The following is a 21,970-nucleotide window of genomic DNA, read 5'->3' as shown; positions in this document are numbered from 1 at the left end:
TTCTCATTATCCTCGTCCCCCCGAGCCTTTCTAGACATTTTCTCTCCCAATGCCCCTGCCTCCGGACATTAAAACGCACAGTGACTGTCCAGCTGCTTCTGTTCTGCAGCCTTTGGGAGGCGCGAGGCACTGAACCGCCGGAGTCCTCTTTGCCCCAAGATGAGCTGGGACCGCGGTGCTGGCGGGGACTCCGTACCCCACACAGAGGGAGAGGCGCGAACACCAGTCTCAGGGTCTCCGCTGGCTCCCCAGCGCGTGGTGACTTACTTTTAACTAGTTGCCGACATCGGAAAGCCGGGCGCTTCCACGCGAGAACCGACAGCCAGCTTCTCGAGACCAGGTCGGTCCGGGCGGCGCGGGCCGGCAGCCCCGAACCTGCAGCCCGAGACCCCCCTCCCCCGCACAAACAGCCCAGGCTCACCGCGTAGGAGCCGGACGTCTGGACGCCCGGGAGCCGCCGGTGCCGCTGTCCCTGCGGAGGTCGGCCTCCTCCCCGGCTCCGCCGCCTCGGCCCCCGCCCGGCGGGGCTCTCCCAGGCGGCGCTGCGAGCCCTCCGCAGCGGGTCCCGGCCGGCAGGCAGGACGGGCAGCACCTCCCCCGTCACGGCCTCACCCACCCGCCACACAACCGCCGGGCGCGCGGACACTCCCCCGGGCCTGTAGCCCCAGCCGAGGAGCCCCGCCTCCACCACCCCGTCCGCCCAATCGCCTCCGCGCGCCGCCGCACGTGATGCGTGCCAGCCAATGGCAGCCCGTGTCGGCCGTGACGCAGCCGGAGGCGCTGGGCGCTCTCCAGCGGGCGGCGCACGGTGCGGCCCCAGGGCGTCGGGAGCGCGAAGGGTCGGGGGCGCGGGCCTGGAGAACTTGGGGGCCGCGCGGAGGAGGGCGAGAGCGTGAGGGTCAGGCCGCCCGGCGCAGGGCGGAGTGGGTGGGGGCCGCGGGCGGGCGGGCGGGCGTGGGCAGCCCAGGTCTGGCTCTGCCTCCAGCTGTGCTCTGAGACCAGCCTGGAAGGTCTGGGGAGAAGGAAGGGAAGAATCCAGGGTGTGGGCCGCCTCCCCCTTCTCCCCCCACACCCCCTCCCTCCCCCAGACTCGGAGCTACTCCAGTTTCCCGCCTTTGTACTGCTGATGCCATCCTGGCTGACACTGGCCACCAGCTTCCAGCTGTTGCAGAAAACCAGAGAAGAACCAAGCAATGCTTAGAGAGATGGAGTTACGTTTATTACGAGCGGGTCCAGAGGAAAATGTCTCTCAAATTCTGGCCCCCAAACGTGGAGGAACTTTCCCTATTTATATGTTTTTACCTTCTTTGTCTCCCATATATGGGGTGATTCCGGCCCCCTTTGCAAGTTCTTAAAGAGCCCCTATATGCTGGGGCCTTGAGACCTCAACCAAAGGCCTGGCCTGGTGCCAGCACTGATAATTTCGGGTGGGGAAGGTTTAATGGCCTCTCTGAAGTGGGAGTCGTCTTATTTTCCTTATTATTTAAGCAAGCAAGCGTTTACAGAAGCCAAAGAGCAGGGTTAAAATTTCAAACAGCAGTCCTAGCTAATAATAGGCAAATATGCAAATTGACCATACCTCCGACACACCCACAAGCCACACCCACCATCCAATCAGAGCGAGTATGCAAATTAACCCAAACCAAGATGGCTACAGCCACAGAGAGCAAGGCTTCCTAGGTAACAGAGGAAGCCAAGCTTTCCGCCTGCCCTTGCCAGGCCAAGCCTCGACTCAAGCTACAAAGTTTCAATTATAGAAGGTAAACAAATTCAAACAAATGGCGGCAGAATGGAGCTTGAGAGAGCAGGCCAGGGTTGCCGGTGGCAACAGGGGAAGCAGAGCTTTCCGAACACCCTGGCCGGGCCCACCCGCTTAAGGCAACAAAGTTTCAATTATAACCCCAACACAAATGGCTGCCGGCCTCGGAGGGAGCCCCAGGCTTGGCTCCACTCCAGGCTACAAAGTTTCAATTGTAGAAGGAAAATAAATTCCAGATACCAGGGCCTCCACTTGGGTTGCCAGCGGGCGTGGCCGGCCTGCAAACCACCACAGGCCCCTCGCTCAGGCCGCCCCACACCCCAAGGGAACCCCCACCTGATCCGGGACACCCTTCAGGGAAATCCAGCTGGCCTCCACCCCTGTACCAAGCCTCTATCCTATCTAATAAAAGAGTAATTTGCAGATTGATCATCACTGCAACACACAATATAGCTGCCCCCATGTGGTCAAAGATCCTGCCCCCATGTGGACACAAGATGGCCACCACAAGATGGCCAGCAGGAGAGGGCAGTTGGGAGGCACCCGGCCTGCAATGGAGGGCAGTTGAGAGGGACCAAGCCTGTAAGGGAGGGCAGTTGGAGGTGATCAACCCTGCAGGAGAGGGCAGTTAGGGGTGACCAGGGCGGCAGAGGAGGGAAGTTGGGGACAAACAGGCTGGCAGCAGAGTGGTTAGGGGGTGATCAGGCTGGCAGGCAGAAGCAGTTAGGGGCAATCAGGAAGGCAGGCAGGCAAGCAGTTGGGAGCCAGCAGTCCTGGATTGTGAGAGGGCAGTCGGACATCCCTCGAGGGGTCTCATATTGGAGAGGGTACAGGCTGGGCTGAGGGACAACCCCCCTCCGTGCACGAATTTCATGCACCGGGCCTCTAGTTTTTATATAAGATGGGTGCTTCACAGCCATCCCAGAATGTCCCCAAGGACTCTACTGGGGCGGGAAATGCTGGGATGAGAGCACGGCCCAGCAGGCACCCAGACCTGCTATGCCACAAATGAGCTGCTGGAGTTCATGGACATGTAACAGAAACCCCCAGAATTTTGATATTCTAAACCCATAAGGTTTTAAAGACTCTATCATGGAAGAAAGTGTTAGGTAGGTACCCCAGGGATCCAGCCTCTCCTGATATTTCATCTTCACATATTGGCTTCCACCTCAAATTTACCTCGTGACCCAAAATGGTTGTTGGAGCTCCAGCCATCACATCCTTATTTTCCAAAGGGCCTCTCCAGAAGCCTTGCCCAACAACTTCTACCCACACCTTATAGGTGTGAGCCTAACCACATGGCCTCTCCCAGCTGGGAGATGTAGTCTAAGCACATTTCTGCCCTCAATAAAAATCTCCTACCAAAAAAAGGGAAGGATGCATTTGAATAAGACAACTAGCAGGCCCTATTACATCCCATTGTTTTTTAACCTTTGCAGGAGCAGGGAGGATGTCCTGTATCACACAACTCAGTAGAAATAAGTCCTTCCCCTGGTTGTGCTCAACAACTTACTAGGAAAAACATAGTCTATGACTCACTGTGCTAGATGCTTTACATATATGTTCCTATTTAATTAACTCTGCAAGGCAGGCAATCCTAGCCCCATGATGCAGATGAACACTAGACAGAATAATGGTAACAAACTAGAATGCAGAGGAGCTTTTAGATAACAATCTGATGGGACTTACTGCACAGTATTGCAAGCACATGGGCCTAAAGAATATAATTTTGTGCAAAACAAAGGGCACTATACTCTGTCTAAGGCTGACAAGAATCAACAAACAAGATGAGGATAAGACCACTGCCCTGTAGCTCAGGAAGCAGGCCTCACATGTTATACCAAAGTAAAAATATTGTCATGTCAAAATACCAATATGGTGATGTAAAAACAAACATTTTTGGTAAACAGTCTAAAAGAATTGAAATGTTTGAACTTCATATTTCCCAGCATAGGCTATGGGTTAATAAACAACGAAACTCACTTTATGCATTCAATAAGCTTTAATGCCCATTGTATACTTACTACTCCATCAAGCATCGAGCATTAGTGAGGTTAAGTTAGACATTGCCCTGCCTTTAGGGAGAAAGAAAGTTCACAGACAACTTGAACATATGACAACTATGGGTGGTATGGGAGCCTGTGAGAAGGGCATCCAACCTGGAGGGGAAGCAAGGGAGGAAGAATGTTGTCAGAAAAGACTTTTTAAAGAGATGATAACTGAACAGGGTCTTGAAAGTTGAACTGGAGGGAACCAAGCTAAGTGTAGGGAATGATAGTACAAAAGTAAGTAAATGGCATAGAGGGTGGCATGTGCACCTGCCGGGCGGGTCTAAAGAGAGAGGAGGTAGGAGAGGACTCAGTTATGCGGTGCCTTGTTATGATGGGTCATTTATGCCAAGCCAAAGAGTCTGCATCCTTTGGCCACTGGTACCCATTCCTTCCTGGCTTTGGGAGGAGTTATTTTACCTTGTGTGCAGTCTTGGAGGCATCCTTAATTTAAACACCCTCTGCTACCCCAGCGGATGGATGGGCAGTTGACTCAAGCTAAGCCAATTGAAACATCACCAAGTGTGAGAGGGAAAGTAGGTAAGGAGAATATGGAAACATCTTCATTAGAGAGAAAGTGATGGGGGTTTCTCTGGGTCATGAAAAGATTAGGAGATTGGATGGAAAGCCAAACGCAGGGAAGAGACGATGTGTGATGCTTTCCTATAGCCTGGATTCTTGGTACTTCATTTTCACATCTCATAACTGGATATAAATACTGTGTTTTATTGCCCAGCTGGCGTGACTCAGTGGTTGAGTGTTGACCTATGAACCAGGAGATCGTGGTTCGATTCCTGGTCAGGGCACATGCCCAGGTTTTGGGCTCGGTCCCCAGTGTGGGGCATGCAGGAGGCAGGGGATTGATGATTCTCTCTCATCATTGATGTGTCTATCTCTCTCACCCTCTCCTTTCCTCTCAATAAAAATATTTTTTTAAAAAAATTAAGTAACTAAATACTGTATTTTATTCACTGGAAATATGTACCCTATAGTTATTGTAATCATATTTTAAAAATATGTTTATTGATTTCAGAGAGGAAGGGAGAGGTAGAGGTAGATAGAAACATTAATGATGAGAGAGAATCATTGATCAGCTGCCTCTAGCACCAGGGACTGAACCCAGTACTGGGGATGTGCCCTGACTGGGAATCAAACTGTGACCTCCTGGTTCATAAGTCAATGCCCAATCATTGAGCCACACGGTCTGGTCTGTAATCAGATTTTCTAATCAAAATTTAAATACTTAGTGTTTTAAATCAGCACTGTTATGGAAAATTCAGACTAGGTAGACATCATTTCTCTATGACAGTTTGGATGAGGTGTTCTATTAAAAATATTTTTGAGTAATATGTGCAAAAACCCTGTCCAATTTTACTCTTATCCCATGTTCACCTAACAACCTTTGTGAAGTTTCAACCCAAGAACAAAAAAGTTTCCAGTAGAAAAATGATTTCTGTGTTATTTATGTTATATGAGAATTCTACATACCTGGTGGATATCTTGAGACCACACCAAAGCACCACCCAACTAGTGCCAGAAAGAAAGCACCAAAAGGGTGAAATTGGCAGGCACCAGCCATGCTAAAACAAACCCCACTCAGAAGGTCAGGCTCCGCGCAACAGCTGACTGCTGTAGTGATGACCAGTCTTTATAACCAGTAAACCTGAGGGTCAGTCTCACCGACTGACGTGCCAATGGCAATCAGAGCAGGAAAGCACACAAAATCCACAATGGTACATTGTTGGGGCACCTGCTTGGAAAATCAGGGAGACTGTGCCACTGGACCTCACAGGACACCTACCACATAAGGCCATTCTGCCAAGACTGGGAAACATAGCAGATCTACCCAATACATAGAAACAAACACAGGGAGGCAACCAAAATGAGGAGACAAAGAAATATGTCCCAAATGAAAGAACAGGACAAATTTCCAGAAGAGAACTCAATAAAATGAAGGCAAGCAACTTATGGGATTCAGAGTTAAAAACACTGGTTATAAGGATGCTGAATGAACTTAGGGGAAGAACAGATGATCTCAGTGAGAACTTTAACAAAGAGATAGGAAATATACAAAAAGGAGATAGAAAATATAATAAAGAACCAGTCAGAAATGAAGGGTACATACACTGAAATGAAGAATACTGGAGTCAATCAAGAGCAGATTAGATGAAATGGAAGATCAAATCCACAATTTAGAAGTCAAGGTAGTAAAAAACACCCAATCAGAACAGCAAGAAAAAGGAATCCAAAATATTAAAAAAAAAAAAAAGGCAAAAAAAGCAAAAAACCGGTTTGGCTCAGTGGATAGAGCATCGGCCTGCGGACTGAAAGGTCCCAGGTTCGATTCTGGTCAAGGGCATGTACCTTGGTTGCGGGCACATCCCCAGTAGGGAATGTGCAAGAGGCAGCTGATTGATGTTTCTCTCTCATCGATGTTTCTAACTCTCTATCCCTCTCTCTTCCTCTCTGTAAAAAATCAATAAAATATATTTTAAAAATAATAAATAAATAAAAATGGGTAATTTCACGGACGTCTGGGACAACATCAAGTGTTGTCCAAAAATAGGAGAGGGAGAAGAGACAGAGAAAGTGATTGAAATGTACTTGCTGTAATAGTGATGGAAAACTTCCCTAACCTGGTGAAGGAAATAGACATACAAGCCCAGGAAGCACAGAGAGTCCTAAACAAGATGAACCCGCACTAGCTGGTTTGCTTCAGTGGATAGAGCATCGGCCTGTGGACTGAAGGGTCCTGGGTTTGATTCAGGTCAAGGGCACATGCCCAGGTTGCAGGATGATCACCAGCAGGGGGCATGCAGGATGCAGCCAATCAATGATTCTCTCTCATCATTGATGTTTCTATCTCTCTCTTCCTCTCCCCTCCTCTCTGAAATATATATATATATAAAGATGAACCCAGGAGGTGTTTAGGCTCCGGCAAATTGTGCCCAGGATGTAGAGCTGGTGCTGCCCTCGGCATCTGACGTGCAGCTGGGTGGGGTTGCGAGTGGGGGGCAGTAGTCTGGGTGGTGGGAGAAGGAGGAGGAGGAGGAGGAGCAGCAGGAGGAGGAGGAGGAGGAGGAGGCGGCGGCGGGAGAATCCTTATAAATGGCGCCGAAGCAGGACCCAAAGCCTAAATTCCAGGCGGGTGAGAGAGTACAATGCTTTCATGGGCCTCTTCTTTATGAAGCAAAGTGTGTAAAGGTTGCCATAAAGGACAAACAAGTGAAATACTTTATACATTACAGTGGTTGGAATAAAAATTGGGATGAATGGGTCCCAGAGAGCAGAGTACTCAAATACGTGGACACCCATCTGCAGAAACAGGGAGAACTTCAAAAAGCCAATCAGGAGCAGTTTGCAGAGGGGAAGATGAGAGGGGCGGCCCCAGGGAAGACCTCGGGACTGCAGCAGAAGAGCATGGAAGTGAAAACAAGAAAAGAACAAACAGAAAACACCTGGGAATGGAGACGGTGGCAGCACCAGCGAGACCCCTCAGCCTCCTCGCAAGAAGAGAGCGCGAATAGATCCGATTGTGGAAAACGAGGAAACATTCACGAACAGAGTTGAAGTCAAAGTAAAGATTCTTGAAGAGCTAAAACCATGGCTTGTTGATGACTGGGACTTAATTACCCGCCAGAAACAGCTCTTTCATCTTCCTGCCAAGAAGAATGTGGATTCCATCCTGGAGGATTATGCAAATTATAAGAAATCTCGTGGGAACACGGATAATAAGGAGTATGCTGTGAATGAAGTGGTGGCCGGGATCAAGGAGTACTTCAATGTCAGTTGGGCACTCCGCTGCTCTGCAAGTTTGAGAGGCCGCAGGACGCGGAAATCCTTGCGGACCACCTGATGCGCCCATGCCCAGGCGTAGGAGCGCCGCATCTACGGAGACTATTTGTCCGCATTGGCGCGATGCTGGCCTCTACGCCGCTGGACGAGAAGAGCCTTGCTTTGTTACTGAATCACCTGCGCGATTTCCTCAAGTACCTGGCTAAGAACTCCGCGACTCTGAAGTGGCCCCTCCCCAGTACCACCCGAAACCACCTGAGGCGCGCGCTTCCCTTGCGTTCGGATCTCTGCAACACTTTTCTGTTCTTAGTCCTCTTGTACAAATGCTGTACTTTGAAAATGTTAGTGTATAACAGAATCGATGTTTGTTTTCTGTTGGATTTTAAACAGAGAAAATAAAAGGGGTTCGAGCTCCTTTGTTCTTTTTCATTTTGAAGTTGCTACCAGTGTATCGATGGACAACAGAGAGACATACTCAAGTATGCTATGCCTAGTTGACAAAGCTGCTTTTAATGCTGGTGGTTCTCCTCCTCTGACACTGCGCACTTTTATAACATGTGTTTCTGCTCTATGACAAAACGCTGACTCTTGGCGCCAAAGGTTCACTTCCGTGTTATATAACTGACCCCATTCATCCGTTTGTACTCCTTTTATTTTTTTTACTGGTGCTGACAGTAAAGAGCTTCTTTGCAAGTCGTCCACATGGTTCCTTGGCCCTTTATCTTTGCTCAGATTGCTGAAGATGGTGGCTTGTTTATGGTTTTTGTATTTGTGTCTAATGCATGTTTTAACATGATGGACACAACTCATTGTGTAGCTGCAGTTTTCTGGAAAAGCCAATCTTTTAGGAACTGTTTTTCAGATCTTCATTAAATTTTTTTTTAATTAAAAAAAAAAAAGAAAAAAAAAAAAAAAGATGAACCCAAAGAGGCCCACACCAAGAAACCTGATAAATAGGATGTGAGGGCGATCTGGCTGCGACATCTGTCACCCCATTGATCGCCAGGGTTGATTCGGCTGATCTGGCTGGCTAGGCGGATGTCATCCTCCTCCCTCACTGATCCATGTGCGTCCCTCCCAAAGCTGCGTGCTCGGTCGAAGAGGACGACCTTCCCCCCAGAGGAGAGGACCGGTCTTCGGTCAAGGGTATACGAGTAGCTGGCTCCCCTGCTAGAACCTCCAAACAAGCTCTCAAGAAACCTGATAAATAAAATGGCAAAAGTTAAAGACAAAGAGAGAACAGGAAAAGCAGCAAGAGAAAAACAGTTTGTTATGTAAAAGGGAGCTCCCTCCCATAAGACTGTTAGCTGATTTCCCAACAGAAACTTTGCAGGTCAGAAGGCATTGGCACCAAATGTTCAAAGTGATGAAAAGTAAGAACCTTCAACCAAGGTTACTATACTCAGTAAGGCTACCATTTATAATCAAATGAAAGATAAAGAGTATGCCGGCCAAGAAAATACTGAAGGAGTTACAAGAAATGTTAAAGGGACTTCTTTAAGAAGAAGGAGGAAAATAAAAAATATGAATAAGAAATTATCGCAAAGAAAATATTCTCATTGACAAAGGAAAACACATAATAAAAGCAGTGAATTAACCAACATTAAAGTTTGTACAAAGGTTAAAATGTAAGAGTAGGAAGATCATATGTAAATACAGCAGTAAATTAAGGGATACACACACACACCATATGAACATGGAGAGGGTGAATAAAAAATGATAGTGATTTTAGAATGTGTTCAAATTTAAGTGACCATAGGCTGCTATAAACACAGCTTGATATATTTGAAGCATGTGATAACCACAAACCGGAAATATATAAGAGATATGTAAGAAACAAAAAGGGATTGAAGCACGACACTACAGAAAGTCAACAACATTCAACAGAAGAGAGAAAGAGGATAACAAAGGAACAAGAGAACTACAAGAACAATCAGAAAATAACTAATAAAATGGCAATAACTATATACCTATCATTAATTACTTTAAATGTAAATGGATTAAATGCTCCAATCAGAAGACAAATGGATAAAGAAGTGGTACATATATACAATGGAATATTGCTTGGCCATAAAATAGCGAAATCTTACTATTTGCGACAACATGAATGGGCCTATAGTATATTATGCTAAGTGAAATAATTCAGACAGAGAAAGACAAATGCCATATGATTTAACTTATATGTGAAATCTAAAAAACAAAATAAATAAACAAACAAAACAGAAATAAATTTATGGATACAGAGAACAAATAGTTGCCAGATGGGAGGGGGATTTTGGAAGTAGGTGAAAAAGGTGAATGGATTAAGAAGTACAAATTGACATTTAAAAATCAGTCATGGTGATATACAGTGCAGCTCAGGGAATATAGCCAATAATCTATACTAATAAATACATACTATGCTAATTAGACCAGATGTCCTTATGGACGAAGCCAGGGCTGCAAGGGAAGCCCGGATCCCGGGTGTCAGAGGGAAGTCAGTGCTGGCAGCCAGGGGAAGGAAGGCCTATTCTTTCATGAATTTCATGCATTGGGCCTCTAGTATCATAATAACTAAATATGGTGTCAGGTGAATGCAAGACTTCCCAGGAGAATCACTTTGTAAGTTATATAAGTGTCTAACCTCTATGCTATGAAAAGTAATATAATATTGAATGTCAAGTGTAATTGCATATTTAAAAATTGAATTTTTAAAAAAGAACATATTTAAAAATTGAATTAAAAAAAAGAACAAAATTTTAAAAAAGAACAAAATAAATAAGTAATATTGTCTAAACCACCTAGTCTATGGTATTTTGTATAGCAGCCTGAGCAGATGAAGATATAGAGAATACATAAGTCGTACATATCTTTGGGGTTGTAAGAGTAGAGACAAGAGAAGATGAGCAAATGCAACATTGAAAAGATAATACTATGTCCTTGAGTTGATGAAGAATGTGTATTATCAATTAATGAATCAAAAGTGATCACAAGGAGGATAGAGAATTTTTTAACCTGAACCTAGTTGAACCTCTTGAAATGGTAGAACTCAAAAGAAAAAAGACAATCTTAAAATCACTTAGCAAGGAAGATGATCACCTACAAAGAAAGCGCTATTAAAATGATGGCATAATTTTCAATAGCAACTACATAAAGTATATTAGATGAAAGAACTTTCAAAGCCCTTGAATGAAAAAATTTTGCATCTGCAATTGATTATCCTGTAACATTATAATTTTAAAAAGTCCAACAACAAATATTATGTTTTTTTATATACACACAATGCAAAATTATAAATAATTCAAAAATTAAATGAGATTTAATATATAAATTTTATTACCCTGAACTCAGCATGTTGAAAGAAGACCAAGGTAAAATGATACATACCATATGATACTATATATAACCCCCTAATTATCATCTATACTAATAAAAGGTTAATATGCTAATTAGACTGGACATCTTCTGGACACCCTTCCGGATGTCCTTCCAGACAAAACCACGGTGGCAGGGCCAAGGCAGAGGCAGGTAGGGGCAATCATGCCAGCAAGGGAAAGCACTTAGGGGGATCAGGCCGGCAGAGGAGAGAAGTTAGAGCAAGCAGTTAGGGCAATCAGGCTGGCAGGGGAGATCAGTTAGGGTGATCAGGCAGGCAGGCAGGCAGGCGAGCGGTTAGGAGCCAGCAGTCCTGGATTGTGAGAGGGATGTCCAACTGCAGGTTTAGTGGGATTGGGCCTAAACCGTCAGTCAGACATCCCCCAAGGGGTCTCAGATTGGAGAGGGTGCAGGCTGGGCTGAGGGACACCCCTCTCCCGTGCACGAATTTTGTGCACCGGGCCTCTAGTTATATATAAATTTGGTTACACATAGCTATAATAAAACTATAAAATCTTTTATAAGATTGACATACACCACACCAAGTTGGAATATTCTCAAAATTAAAAATATAATTAGCATGTGATTCCACAATCCTCTCTTCCAAACAATTCAAAGAAGGATCTCAAAGAAATATTTGCTCACTCACATTCATTGCTCCTTTTTTTTTTTCACAATAGCGAAGAGAAACCTAAGTCCATTAACAGATGAACAGATAAAGAAAATGTGGTCTGTACATACCATGAGCCTTGAAAACAAGGAAACTGTGTCACATGTTACCAGGTGAATGAACCGTTGGGACATTATGTTAAGTGAAATAAGCACACTTGGCCAGAAGCATACGAAAAGATGCTTAACATCAGGGAAACGCAATCTCCATCCACAATGAGATGCTGCTCCCGGGCCACGAGAGTGACAAGACCTGTGACAAGAGTCCCCTGTGATTTTGTGGGAGGTGTGAGGGCCCTGACATGAGTTCATTTTTGCCCAAGCTCTTTGTGGGGGCAGCTCCTATGTCACTGGCATTTCCCCAGGATGCCAGGGCTTCCTCGAGGGGATTTATTCCTCCTGGAGGAGGAGCAAGTCTCTGCAGCCAAACCTGCCTGGTGCCTCCCAGGCTGTCTCAGTTCCTGCTGTGTGACCTGCCCTCAGTCCCCTGACCTCCCCAACCCCACTTTCCCCACAGAAAAAGGGGGGAAAGGAACGCACTCCCAGGCTCTCTATGCCCCCCACCCCCACCCCCCGGGAGCGACAAGGAAGTGGAGCAGCAGGGAGCACTGAGCACACAGGGACACAGGCAGACCCTTCTCCGGTTGAGCATCGTGATTTCCCTGGAGGAGTGAAGGGAGGGCATTGCCCTTCCCACAGATTCCACTTCAGTCACTAGGAGCCCGTCCTGCTTCCCGCCTGACGCACTGCCCTCCAGGGTGTCCTGTCAAGTTTATTTTCTGGTGATAAAGAGGGTTGGCTGCAGGGGAATATGAAACACTTCTTCCCTCTTCTTCCCATTGCACCCAGCTTAGTATTTTACAGACGCTAATGTGCCAATCTCTCCAGGATTCCACGTAGCCGTGGACATGGCCTCGCCCACGATTGAAGCAGCGATGGGCCTCCCGTCAGCCCCACTGTACAGGTTCCAGGGAGATTTCGGGGTTCCCAGGGCTCCGAGGTAGGGGCAGCCCAGGCTCTGACTCCCCCTGGGACCTGTTCATCCAAACAATGACTCAAAGGCAGACACAGCAGGCGAGTGAGGACGGGCGCAGAGACACCCGGGGCCAGGTGTGAACCTGATGATGGGGAAGGCACACAGGGCGGAGCGAGTGTGTTCCCTTCAAACACACTCAGTGTTCCTGACAACCCTGGGGGCTGAGGGAGGAGGGGGGAGGGGTGTAACCTGTTTCATCACCGAGACCCTGAAAGCAGAGAAGTCGCAGGACTAATTCGCACCAGTGAACGAGGGTCCAGGCTCTGTCCCTCAGCCACACATTGGCATCCAGGGCCGGCCACCCCAGCACATCGGGTGCACATGGGGAGGATGCTGACCCGGGAGGGCTGGCAGCTTCTGGACCAGCCCACGACACACACACAGTCTGGCACAACCGCCGAGCCCGTTTCTCTGTGTTGAGGCCCAGCTGGACAGGGAGGGGGCAGTGGCCGGGAAAGACGGGCCCAGGTGAGAAGTCTCCTTCACAAAGTGCCCAGGAGGCCGGGAGAGTGGGTGCTGCCCGCCGCATGGGACAAGGGAAGGCAGCGGAGAGGAGCTGAGGGCTGACCTGCGATTTTGTGGGAGGGGGAGGCCCTGACATGAGTCCATTCCTGCCTGAGCTCTGTGTGGGGGCAGCAGAGGGCCAGGCCTCCTTTGGAACTGCATGGCTTCAGCCCTCCCATCGCTGCTGCAGGGCCACCGCCCGGGCCACAGCTCTGCATGCTGGGTGGGCTGGGGCCCTGCTCGGGAGCCTCAGCCTTCCCACCCAACCTGAGCCCGGGACGGAATCAGAACTTTAACATGGGGAAGAGGCATTGGCCGGAGGCAGGGGTGAGGGCCAGGGCTTGCATCCTCCCTTCCTCTCAGGTCCCCTCTCCAAGGAGCAGCGCAGACCCGAGTATGGACACAGCAGCCCCAGAGCATTTTCAAACAAAATTATCTTTATTCATAACTGACCCACAATGCCCCAAAGGTGCTAGTCCTAACCCCCCAGGCCCACCCCCACCCTAAGGGTCCTGCCCTCCCTCCTACCCCCCCAGGCCCACCCCCACCCTAAGGGTCCTGTCCTCCCTCCTACCCCACCCCAGGCCCACCCCCTCCCTAAGGGTCCTGCCCTCCCTCCTACCCCACCCCAGGCCCACCCCCACCCTAAGGGTCGTGCCCTCCCTCCTACCCCCACCCAGGCCCACCCCCACCCTAAGGGTCCTGCCCTCCCTCCTACCCCACCCCAGGCCCACCCCCGCCATAACAGTCCTGCCCTCCCTCCCTGCCTCCCATCCTCCCATGTCAGTGGAACCGCAGGATCAGCCCTGCGATGAGAAGGAGCCCTTGGCTCCTCTGGGGGACAGCCAGGTCCCATGGAGTCTGGGCCCCTCGGGGCGCTGGCAGTGGGGGGCACACCCCTCTGCTGCATACTGGCTGCAGTGCCGCTTCCTCCAGCTCCCTGGGTCAGACGGGTCACACTTTCTCTTGTGAGGCTGTGAGGAGGGAACCAGCCCCGGAGCCAGTGCTGGGCTCCCCCAGACCCCGAGCTCGGCCCCTGGGCAGGGGGTCTTCTCCGCATGGGCGGGGTCTCCCCCCAGAGCGCGCTTCCCAGACTGGCCAGCTGCAGGGGGAGCGCGGCTGAGGCCTCTTCTCTGCAGGGACCGGGACTGGGCAGCGCCCCGGGGCCCCCGACCTCCAGGGCGGGCCAGGCCCGAGGCAGGGACAGGACTCAGAGAGAGCGCGCAGGGCAGCAGGCGGCCGGGAGAGGCCCAGAGGAAGGCCAGGCTGGCGAGGTCCTCCTCGGCCTCACGGGGCCTGTCCGCTGGCCCGAGCGGCTCCCTGACCAGAGAGGCCTCTCTGGGGACGCAGGCGCCCCTGGGTCCCCGTGCACCCTGGGGAGCAGCGGGGGGGCACCGAGCCCGGAGCGGTGGGGGCTCCTCACGCCCCGAAGAGACAGCAGCAGCCGGGGGCCTGGAGCGGGGGGCGTGTGCTGGGCCGCGCCTCTGCCGGTCCTGGAAGCCAGTCTCTGGCGGGCAGGCTGTGTCACTGACCCCCAGCTGGGGGCCGTGCTCACGCCTCCGGGCATCTGGGCTGCTCGCAGACTCAGAAGGACTGGAGTCCCACAGGGGAGCACCGTGACTCGGGGGGGCCTGCACGCCCCCCTCCTCGGAGGCCAGGAGTCGCTCCTCTGCCAGCTGGAGGAAGAAGGGGACAGTGACTGGCGCTGCACACGTGTGAGAGGAGGAGGAGGTGGGTGATGGGACAGTGGCACTGGGGGGAGGAGGGAGGAGGGGACACCGTGACTCGAATGCAGGACAGTCATGTGGCTCTGCTCCGTCCCCTGGGCCATATTCCCAGCTTTGTGCCCCTGCCCTTCTGGGCTCCCATCCCCTCCTCCTCTCTGTTGTCCTCTCCTTCTTGTCCCGCGCTGCTCCCACCCAGGGCTGGCCCCTCGGCATGCGCTGCCTGCAGGCAGGAGTCCAGGTTGCTTCCTACCCTGGTTTACCTAGTGGCTCCGTCCTCTGGCTCCCTGAGGTCCCCCTGGCCCCCCGCCACCCCATCCACCTGGAGTTCCTCCCTCCCTGACTCACTAGGGCCTGTCCCTCCTCTAACTCCCCTGGGGTCCCTGGTCCTATGGCTCACTTGGGGTCCCCCTCCCATCTCCCTAAGGTCCCACCCTGCCCTGGCTCACCTGGGCAGCAGTGAGCCCTTCTTCCTGCTCCAGCTCCTCAGCCAGGGCCAAGGGGTCCTGCTGTGCGTCTGGGGAATTCATTTGCTTCAGGAACTGGGGGTCAATGACCTCCTCCACCTGGGACAGAAGGAAGCGGCCGTGAGCCCCTTGGCATGGGAGTGAACTGGGAGTCAGCGGGGCCTGGAGGACAAGTGGGAAAGCCAAGACCCACCCCGTCCTCCTGCACAGGTGGGTGTTTCACTCCATCACGGTCACACACACACACACACACACACACAGAAACACAAACACACACACAGAAACACATACATGCACACACACTGAAACACATATACACACAGAAACACACACACACGCGCACACACGCACACACATACACAAGCGCACACATGCATGCACAGACACACACACTCTCACGCGCCCAGCTCAACAGCAAAGAGCAGTGCCCAATCCCATCAGCCTGGGGGAACCCGGGTCTGGGTGCAGCAGCGCCACCCTCTGGGACCTTGTGGGCCCCGAGCTGTGAGCCAGCCCACCTGGGTGACAAAGTCTTCCTGGGAGCACAGCTGGTCCAGGTAGCTCAGGAGACCCTCATCCTGCAGCCACTCCTTCACTTCATCTTCCCATCCTCCACCGGGCGCCCCCATGGGCAGCTCCTCCGTGATGTCCATGTCCTCTTGCTCGGCCTCAGGGGGGATCCCATCGCGTGACTCGGTCTCCCAGGGCGGCTGGGGTGTGTGGGCGCACTGGGCGCTGGGTACAGCCTTCCTGGGGGTGGGCGCTGGGCAGAGAGGGAAGAGGAGGGAGCGTGAGGGGATAAAGCTCCCACCTCCAGGGCATGCGATGCTGAGGGCAGTGTTGGGGCATTAATACGGGTGCGGCAGGGTCGGGGCCACTGACGCCTTGTGACTGTGTGAGGGGAGGCCAGAGGGGAGCACCCAAGAGAGTCAGCTGTGAGGACGTGTGGAGCCACCGACTCTCCAAGGGGCCCCGCAGCCAGCCCGCTTCTCAGCAGACTTCATGTGGGGCCTTGACAGGGAGCGGGGCGAGGGGATGAGAGGGTGGACCTGGTCCAGACCCCATGGGGACACAGGGCCGCTGAGGCCCGGCTCTCAAGGCTGTTTCCCTTGAAAGACCAAAGCCCCCCTGAAGGAAATGGGCCGATGTGGGGGGGACAGTGGCCTGTGCTAGGCCCTGTTGCCTTTGACCATGGGCTCCTGTGGGAACGTGCTGGCTTACCTGGCTGCATGCCCACCACTGGGGCTGGGGGCCCCCGAGGATCAGGTCTCGGTGGGGCAGGAGGAGGCTGGGTCTGCGCCCCCTTCTTCAACTGCAACTTCTGAACCTGCATCTGCTCCTCCGCCTCAAACTCCATGAACCTGGGGGTGAGGGGCACAGGCTGTGCTGAGAAGGAGGCCTCCCGGAGCCCCGCAAAGGCAGCAGCGGATGGAGGGATGGAGAGCAAGGGCCTTGGGGCTGCCAGGGCCCGGACACTGGGGAGGCAGGAGGCTGGCTGAGCACATTGCTGCACAGCCCCTCTGGCTGGAGTCTGGCCCACTGGGCGGGCACCTCCTCCCCAGCCTGTCCTGAGCCTTCATGTCCCGCCCAGGACGGGTCAGCATCAGAGGAGGGGGAGCTCCCGGGGAGGTGGGACAGGAGCACCCACGCTCTGAAGCTGAGGGAGAGACTCCCCCAGGACAAAGTGCCTCTGGGCTGCGGGGACCCCGTGCTGACACCCTCCCACCCCCCTCCTTCTGATGAGCCCTCACAGCTGGACCCTGCCCCGCAGGCAGCCCCTCTTTCCTCCCCCCCCCAGGTGTGGGGACCCAGGACCCTGACTCACTTTTCTGCCATCTCGAAATAGACCCTCCGGTCACAGGTGCTCTTGCGCTGCCATTCCTGCATGGCCCGCCCTATTCCCTCCTCCAGCGTCATGGTGGGCTTCAGGCGGGACAGGGGCCGGAGCGCTGGCCTGTAATGCCTCAGGGTCAGTCACGGCCCAGCCTGGCCTCCACCCACCTGGCCACCCCAGCTCGGTGGAGCCAGTCCCACCCCCACCCAGCAGGACTGAGCGCCCACAGGTGAGGGAGGAGGCGTCTGTGTGCAAAGACACGCCTTCCAGCTGCTGCTGTCACAGCCTCACATCCACACCAGCCCGGGAACCAGGACTGGAGGTGACCCCACACTTGCACCCATAGCTGGGACCCCACCCTCAGGCCTTCCCGCCAGCGTCCCAGGATCAGCCAGCCTGCAGGCCCTCCCACCTCCTCTGTGATGGGAGAGCTCCGGGCGCACCCCCTGCCCTGCCCAGTGCACTCACATGAGGAAGCAGCAAAGAGCTTCCGCATCAGGACTCTGGGGAAGGTGCCCCCGGGCCAGGGCCTTGAAGCGCTGCCAACGACGGAAGTCCTCGTACACACTCTTGGGGTTAGAGGCGTCCTCCAGCGAGGCCCTGGACTGGGAGGCGGCCAGGCCACCCTCCCTGGAAGCCCCGTGTGGCCGTGTTCCAGGGTCCACTCGGGGGACGATGGGGGCCAGCTGGGCAGCTGGCGGTGGAGCTTGAGGAGGAAGGCTGGGACACCAGCCTCCATTGCCGGCCTGGGTGCCCCCAAAAGCCAAGGCGGGCATAATCGTCTCCACAGCAGTGGCTTCCAAGAAGAGGGGTGCAGGACACACAGCACCCCCACAGATGGCACCTGGAGCACTGCCGTAGATGGGGGCCTGAGTCAGGACAATGGTCTGAGTCTGGGAGGGCTGTGGTCGTCTCCCTTCTGACCTGACCTGGTCCATGATGTTCTCAGGCCCAGTCCCAACGGGGCCTTGACCAGCATCTCCTGCCACCAGAGGTGTCCTGGGCCAAGCCGGCAGCACCAGGGGGCGGCCAGGAGGGAATGACGGGGTCCTGGGGGGCGGCAGGTGCTGCTCCCCAGGGGGCCGGTGTGCGGGGCCAGAAGAGGGCGGGGGACAGGGCTGGGCCATGAAAGGAGTCATGGAGGCACCGGGCTTCAGGCTCACATCCGCTCCCCGCGCTGCAGATGCTGTTGAGACAAAGGAAAGGGGGATGGAGGAGGGGAACCAGCACACAGCACTGAGGCGCTCTGGGCCCCTTTAGCCGCTGGGGAACCAGGGCCGTGAGTCTCACCAGGGAGGGCCATTTGGATGGGCAAACTGCGGAGGTGGCAAATGTCCTCAGGTCATTGTCACGCTCTGACCTCCAGTTGGGAATTATTCCACTGGAGAGCTTGCTCCCCGTTCACCAAGGCTCCCTGACCACTGTCTGCGAGAAGCAACAGCCCCAGCCAGCGCTGACCCTGAGAGCCTCCCTAAGGGTTCCCCGGCACCGACCCTGCCAGCCTCAGAGGCATGGCCCTGGGCAGAAGTCTGCTCTGGGGCAACGACCCTAGGCAGACCCACTAGCGGTAGTGACCTTGGAACTTACATCTCCGAGGTAAGTTCTAGGCACCAAAGGGCCTCTGAGAACAGGCCGTGTCTAACATATTAGGCCCCAGCTGCTCCTCAGTCTTCCTCCTCCTCAGTACAAATCACCCCCTTTCTGTCCCGGGCTTGCACAACAACACAGAAACACTGGAGTAATGTCTCTCCACAAGAAGGCACAGGAGCCCTGATCTAACCCTTCAACACACCGCCCAGCATGCACATGTGTGTCAGAACCGACGGTGAACACTTAACACGGGCCAGGTCCTGCCACTCGGCCCCAGCGCTCAGACTGATGGCCACCCTCAGGAGCTCTGTCATTTCACAGCCAGCAATGGCTGCAGAGCGTTAGAGGAGGGCCACGGAATGGGGCAAAGTGGGGCTGGCAGTAGGGGTTTCCAGAAACTTCCAGAGCTGCTGTCCTGTTAGATGGGTCATGGGACTGCAGACTGGGTGAGGTCCTTCCCCCTCCAGCTCCCAACAGGGGGAAGTGAAGGCACAGTAGGAAGCAGGTGTGAGCGGTGACAGTGGGACACAGTTGTCTGAACACATCCCCACTCAGAGGAGCTGGAGCAGACCTCGTCCAGGAGAGCACGCTGCACACCGCGCCCCTCATTACTCAGGACAGGCGGCCTTGGCCGTTTACTACTGACACCGACCATGGTCTTCCTGCCCCTGTGCTCCCTCCCCCTTAAAAAGGAACCCGCCTTCGCACATGTTCCATGGAACACCACCCACGCTCCACGTCTGTTTTCTGTCCCTGAAGCAGGGACGTGGACTCTCAGCAAAACCCTCATCTCAAAGGTAAAGGGCGGGGCAGAGGGTGCGCCATGAGATGCAGGACAAGAGGGAGTCGGTCTGAAGACCTGGGTGGCACGGAGGGAACAATTTGGGACAGCTCAGGGAACCGGGCCCGATCTTGGTGGAAGTTTCCGGGCCGCCCTGCCCGTGTGGATTCCAAGCCAACAAGCAGCTCCCTGGGCTGAGGAGCAGTGAGCTCTGGGCTGGCAGCAGGGGAGAAGCTCTGGGCTGCAGCAGGCGGAGGACCTTCCAGCCCAGCCCTCGGGCGGACATTTCATTGTGGACGTGGCCACACACAGCCCCACTGGACAGCTTTCTGGCTGAGACCACCCTCCCACTGCCCCCCTTCGCTCTAGTGCACTCAGCTCAATCCCTTAGAAAGATGCTGCGGGGCCAGCTCCAGGTGCCCGAAGAACAGCCCACAGGACTGGGCTTTCCCGTGACCACCCTGTGCCACCCCCACGACATCGCCCACTACTCCCCCCACACACGTGGAAGTGGCTCGTCTCCCCTCTGGGAAGAGCCCACGTGCCTGCTGCCGTCCTTTCTCCACACCCAGGCATGTCCCTGAGCCACCCTGACCCCCCTCTGAGGAGCCCTCCTGGCCAGTGCCGTCACAGGTTCCCACTGGCTCCCAGCCGCCCCGGGGGACAGGTCCTTGGAGGTCCAGTGCTCTCTCCCCCCTACTTCAGTCAAACCGAGTTTCCCCAGTGTCACATTTCAATCCCAAGTTTTGAGGGACAGCTCAGTGTTTAAACCATCCCCCCTCCAATCTATAGGCTTACCTCCTACTGAAGCCATCCCCGCAGGCTCATTCACTGACCACCGCTGCCTAGTAGCCTCCACAACCAGAAAAGTCAAGTCGAGGATCCAGAGAGTGACCTGCTCCAACAGCTGCTCAGCATCCAGTGGAGGGAAGGTTTGGATTTGAACGGTAGAATGTAGGACCCCTGACATTCTGCAGCGGGGGAGGGGCAGAGGACCTGGGCTGGGGTTGGGTGGGGGGCATTCCATGGAGGGCTCTGATAGGTAGGCAAGAACCAGCAGTTCCTTTCAAATTTAAAGTCACAAATTTAAAGACACACTAGCAGTAATGACCTCCAAGGTTAATTCTAGGCACCCAAAGTCACTTGATGTGCCCTTTATGTCCGTTCTTGATCCATCACCCTAGTTCTGGGTCCCTCAGCCTGCTTCCTATCTGGTCTTGGTTTACTTCAACGCAGGCTACACTTTCTGAAAATTCAGAACATGCGGCCTGAAGAAATAATGGGAACTTATGGCTCATGGATCCCAGTGTTTGAAATTAGGATTGACCCTGCCGAGGCGGCATGCTCGGTGGCTGTGTGCACCTCATTCCTTAGGAAGCAGTCCTGTGGCCCCAAGTCCCGCCCAGTGCCAGGAGCCCTGCAGATGCAGCCGGCCCAGCCTTACAAACCATCCCCTTTGCTCCAGTCCATCAGGGCAAGGCCCTGCAGCCTACAGGGCAAGGCCAGAAATCACCACTTTTTGTTTCTCAGAGTATTATGTTGTTCAATGTCTAATTTTTTACCTTTGTAATATTTGTAAAAAGTAATGCCTTTGCGTAGTTCAGAGTCAAATTGTGCAAAATGGAAAATGCAGTGATGCGTCTTTCTCCTGCCTCTTTCCCCTCTTGCAAATGACCGGAAAGGGGATCAGATGATTTCAGTTTCTTTGGAAAGTATGACAAACTCAAGTACGTTGATTCTGCTACTATAACTATGTTTTATTGACGACTGATATTCTGCAATATAATACAAAAATGCAGGGTGGGCAGGGTGACATTGTTCCCATGCTACCTGCCATGTCAACGGAAACTGGCCCGGATAGCCACGTTTTGATCAATGTTTGAACAACCACCTTGCAACGGAAACATCTGTGAAGCAACAGTTATTGAAAAGCCTCCACGTAATAAATAAATACAGGAGGAACGGGGTCAGGGGCAAGTGTCTCTTAGGGTGTGTCCGAGGTCTAAAATTCTTGGCCAGAATTGTGCGATGGAACGCCCAGACTTCTAGGAGGAAGGACTGCTCTTCAGAAACCACGGAAATGCACTCCAAGGGCATGGAGGCATTGCCCCTCCGAGGAAAGTGCTTCAGGCCCGCCTCTCCCAACCTCTGTCCCAGGGGCAGCTAAGTGCACGGCCTTAAAACCCAAGTGCTCCCTGCACACGCGCTGGGAGGTTCTGAGGAGGAGGACCTGCAGGAGGCTTCCCAGGGCGCCCCCTCCCTCCACCTCCTTCCTCTGCTGCAGGGACAGCCTGGGCCTCCTCCCAGGGGGCCTCGCGCCAGGACGCAGGAGCACGCCCACTGGGGGCGGGGCTCTGTCCTGCAACTGCTCCCAGCGTCCGTTGAGGCGGTTGGCTCCCAGAGGGCGCA

The 21,970-nt window shown here is 53.3% G+C and overlaps 2 protein-coding genes and 1 pseudogene across 2 annotated transcripts in view; 1 reads left to right on the top strand and 2 right to left on the bottom strand.

The window, feature by feature from the left end:
• The window catches only part of PTPDC1 (protein tyrosine phosphatase domain containing 1), an 86,954-nt gene extending 86,337 nt beyond the window's left edge, over positions 1-617 (bottom strand). Inside the window, exon 1 of the mRNA XM_008154614.3 lies at positions 422-617. The gene's annotated coding sequence lies outside the window, so the exon portion shown is untranslated. The remainder of the gene's footprint in view (positions 1-421) is intronic.
• Positions 618-7,079: 6,462 nt separating this feature from the next.
• On the top strand, positions 7,080-12,629 carry LOC103297908 (mortality factor 4-like protein 1; annotated as a pseudogene).
• Positions 12,630-13,965: 1,336 nt separating this feature from the next.
• On the bottom strand, positions 13,966-21,398 carry LOC129151727 (NUT family member 2G-like). The gene is given in 9 exon segments (XM_054727621.1): positions 13,966-14,841; positions 15,339-15,455; positions 15,875-16,119; positions 16,578-16,717; positions 17,182-17,310; positions 17,659-18,376; positions 20,360-20,570; positions 20,572-20,624; positions 21,392-21,398. Coding segments are annotated over 9 exon segments (2,496 nt in total).
• Between the last annotated feature and the right edge of the window lie 572 nt (positions 21,399-21,970).

This window comes from Eptesicus fuscus, chromosome 15 (assembly GCF_027574615.1).
Source record: "Eptesicus fuscus isolate TK198812 chromosome 15, DD_ASM_mEF_20220401, whole genome shotgun sequence".
In the NCBI taxonomy this organism is placed as follows: Eukaryota; Metazoa; Chordata; class Mammalia; order Chiroptera; family Vespertilionidae; genus Eptesicus; species Eptesicus fuscus.
Note: the sequence above shows the minus strand (reverse complement) of the source record. Positions and strands in the feature narration are given on the sequence as shown.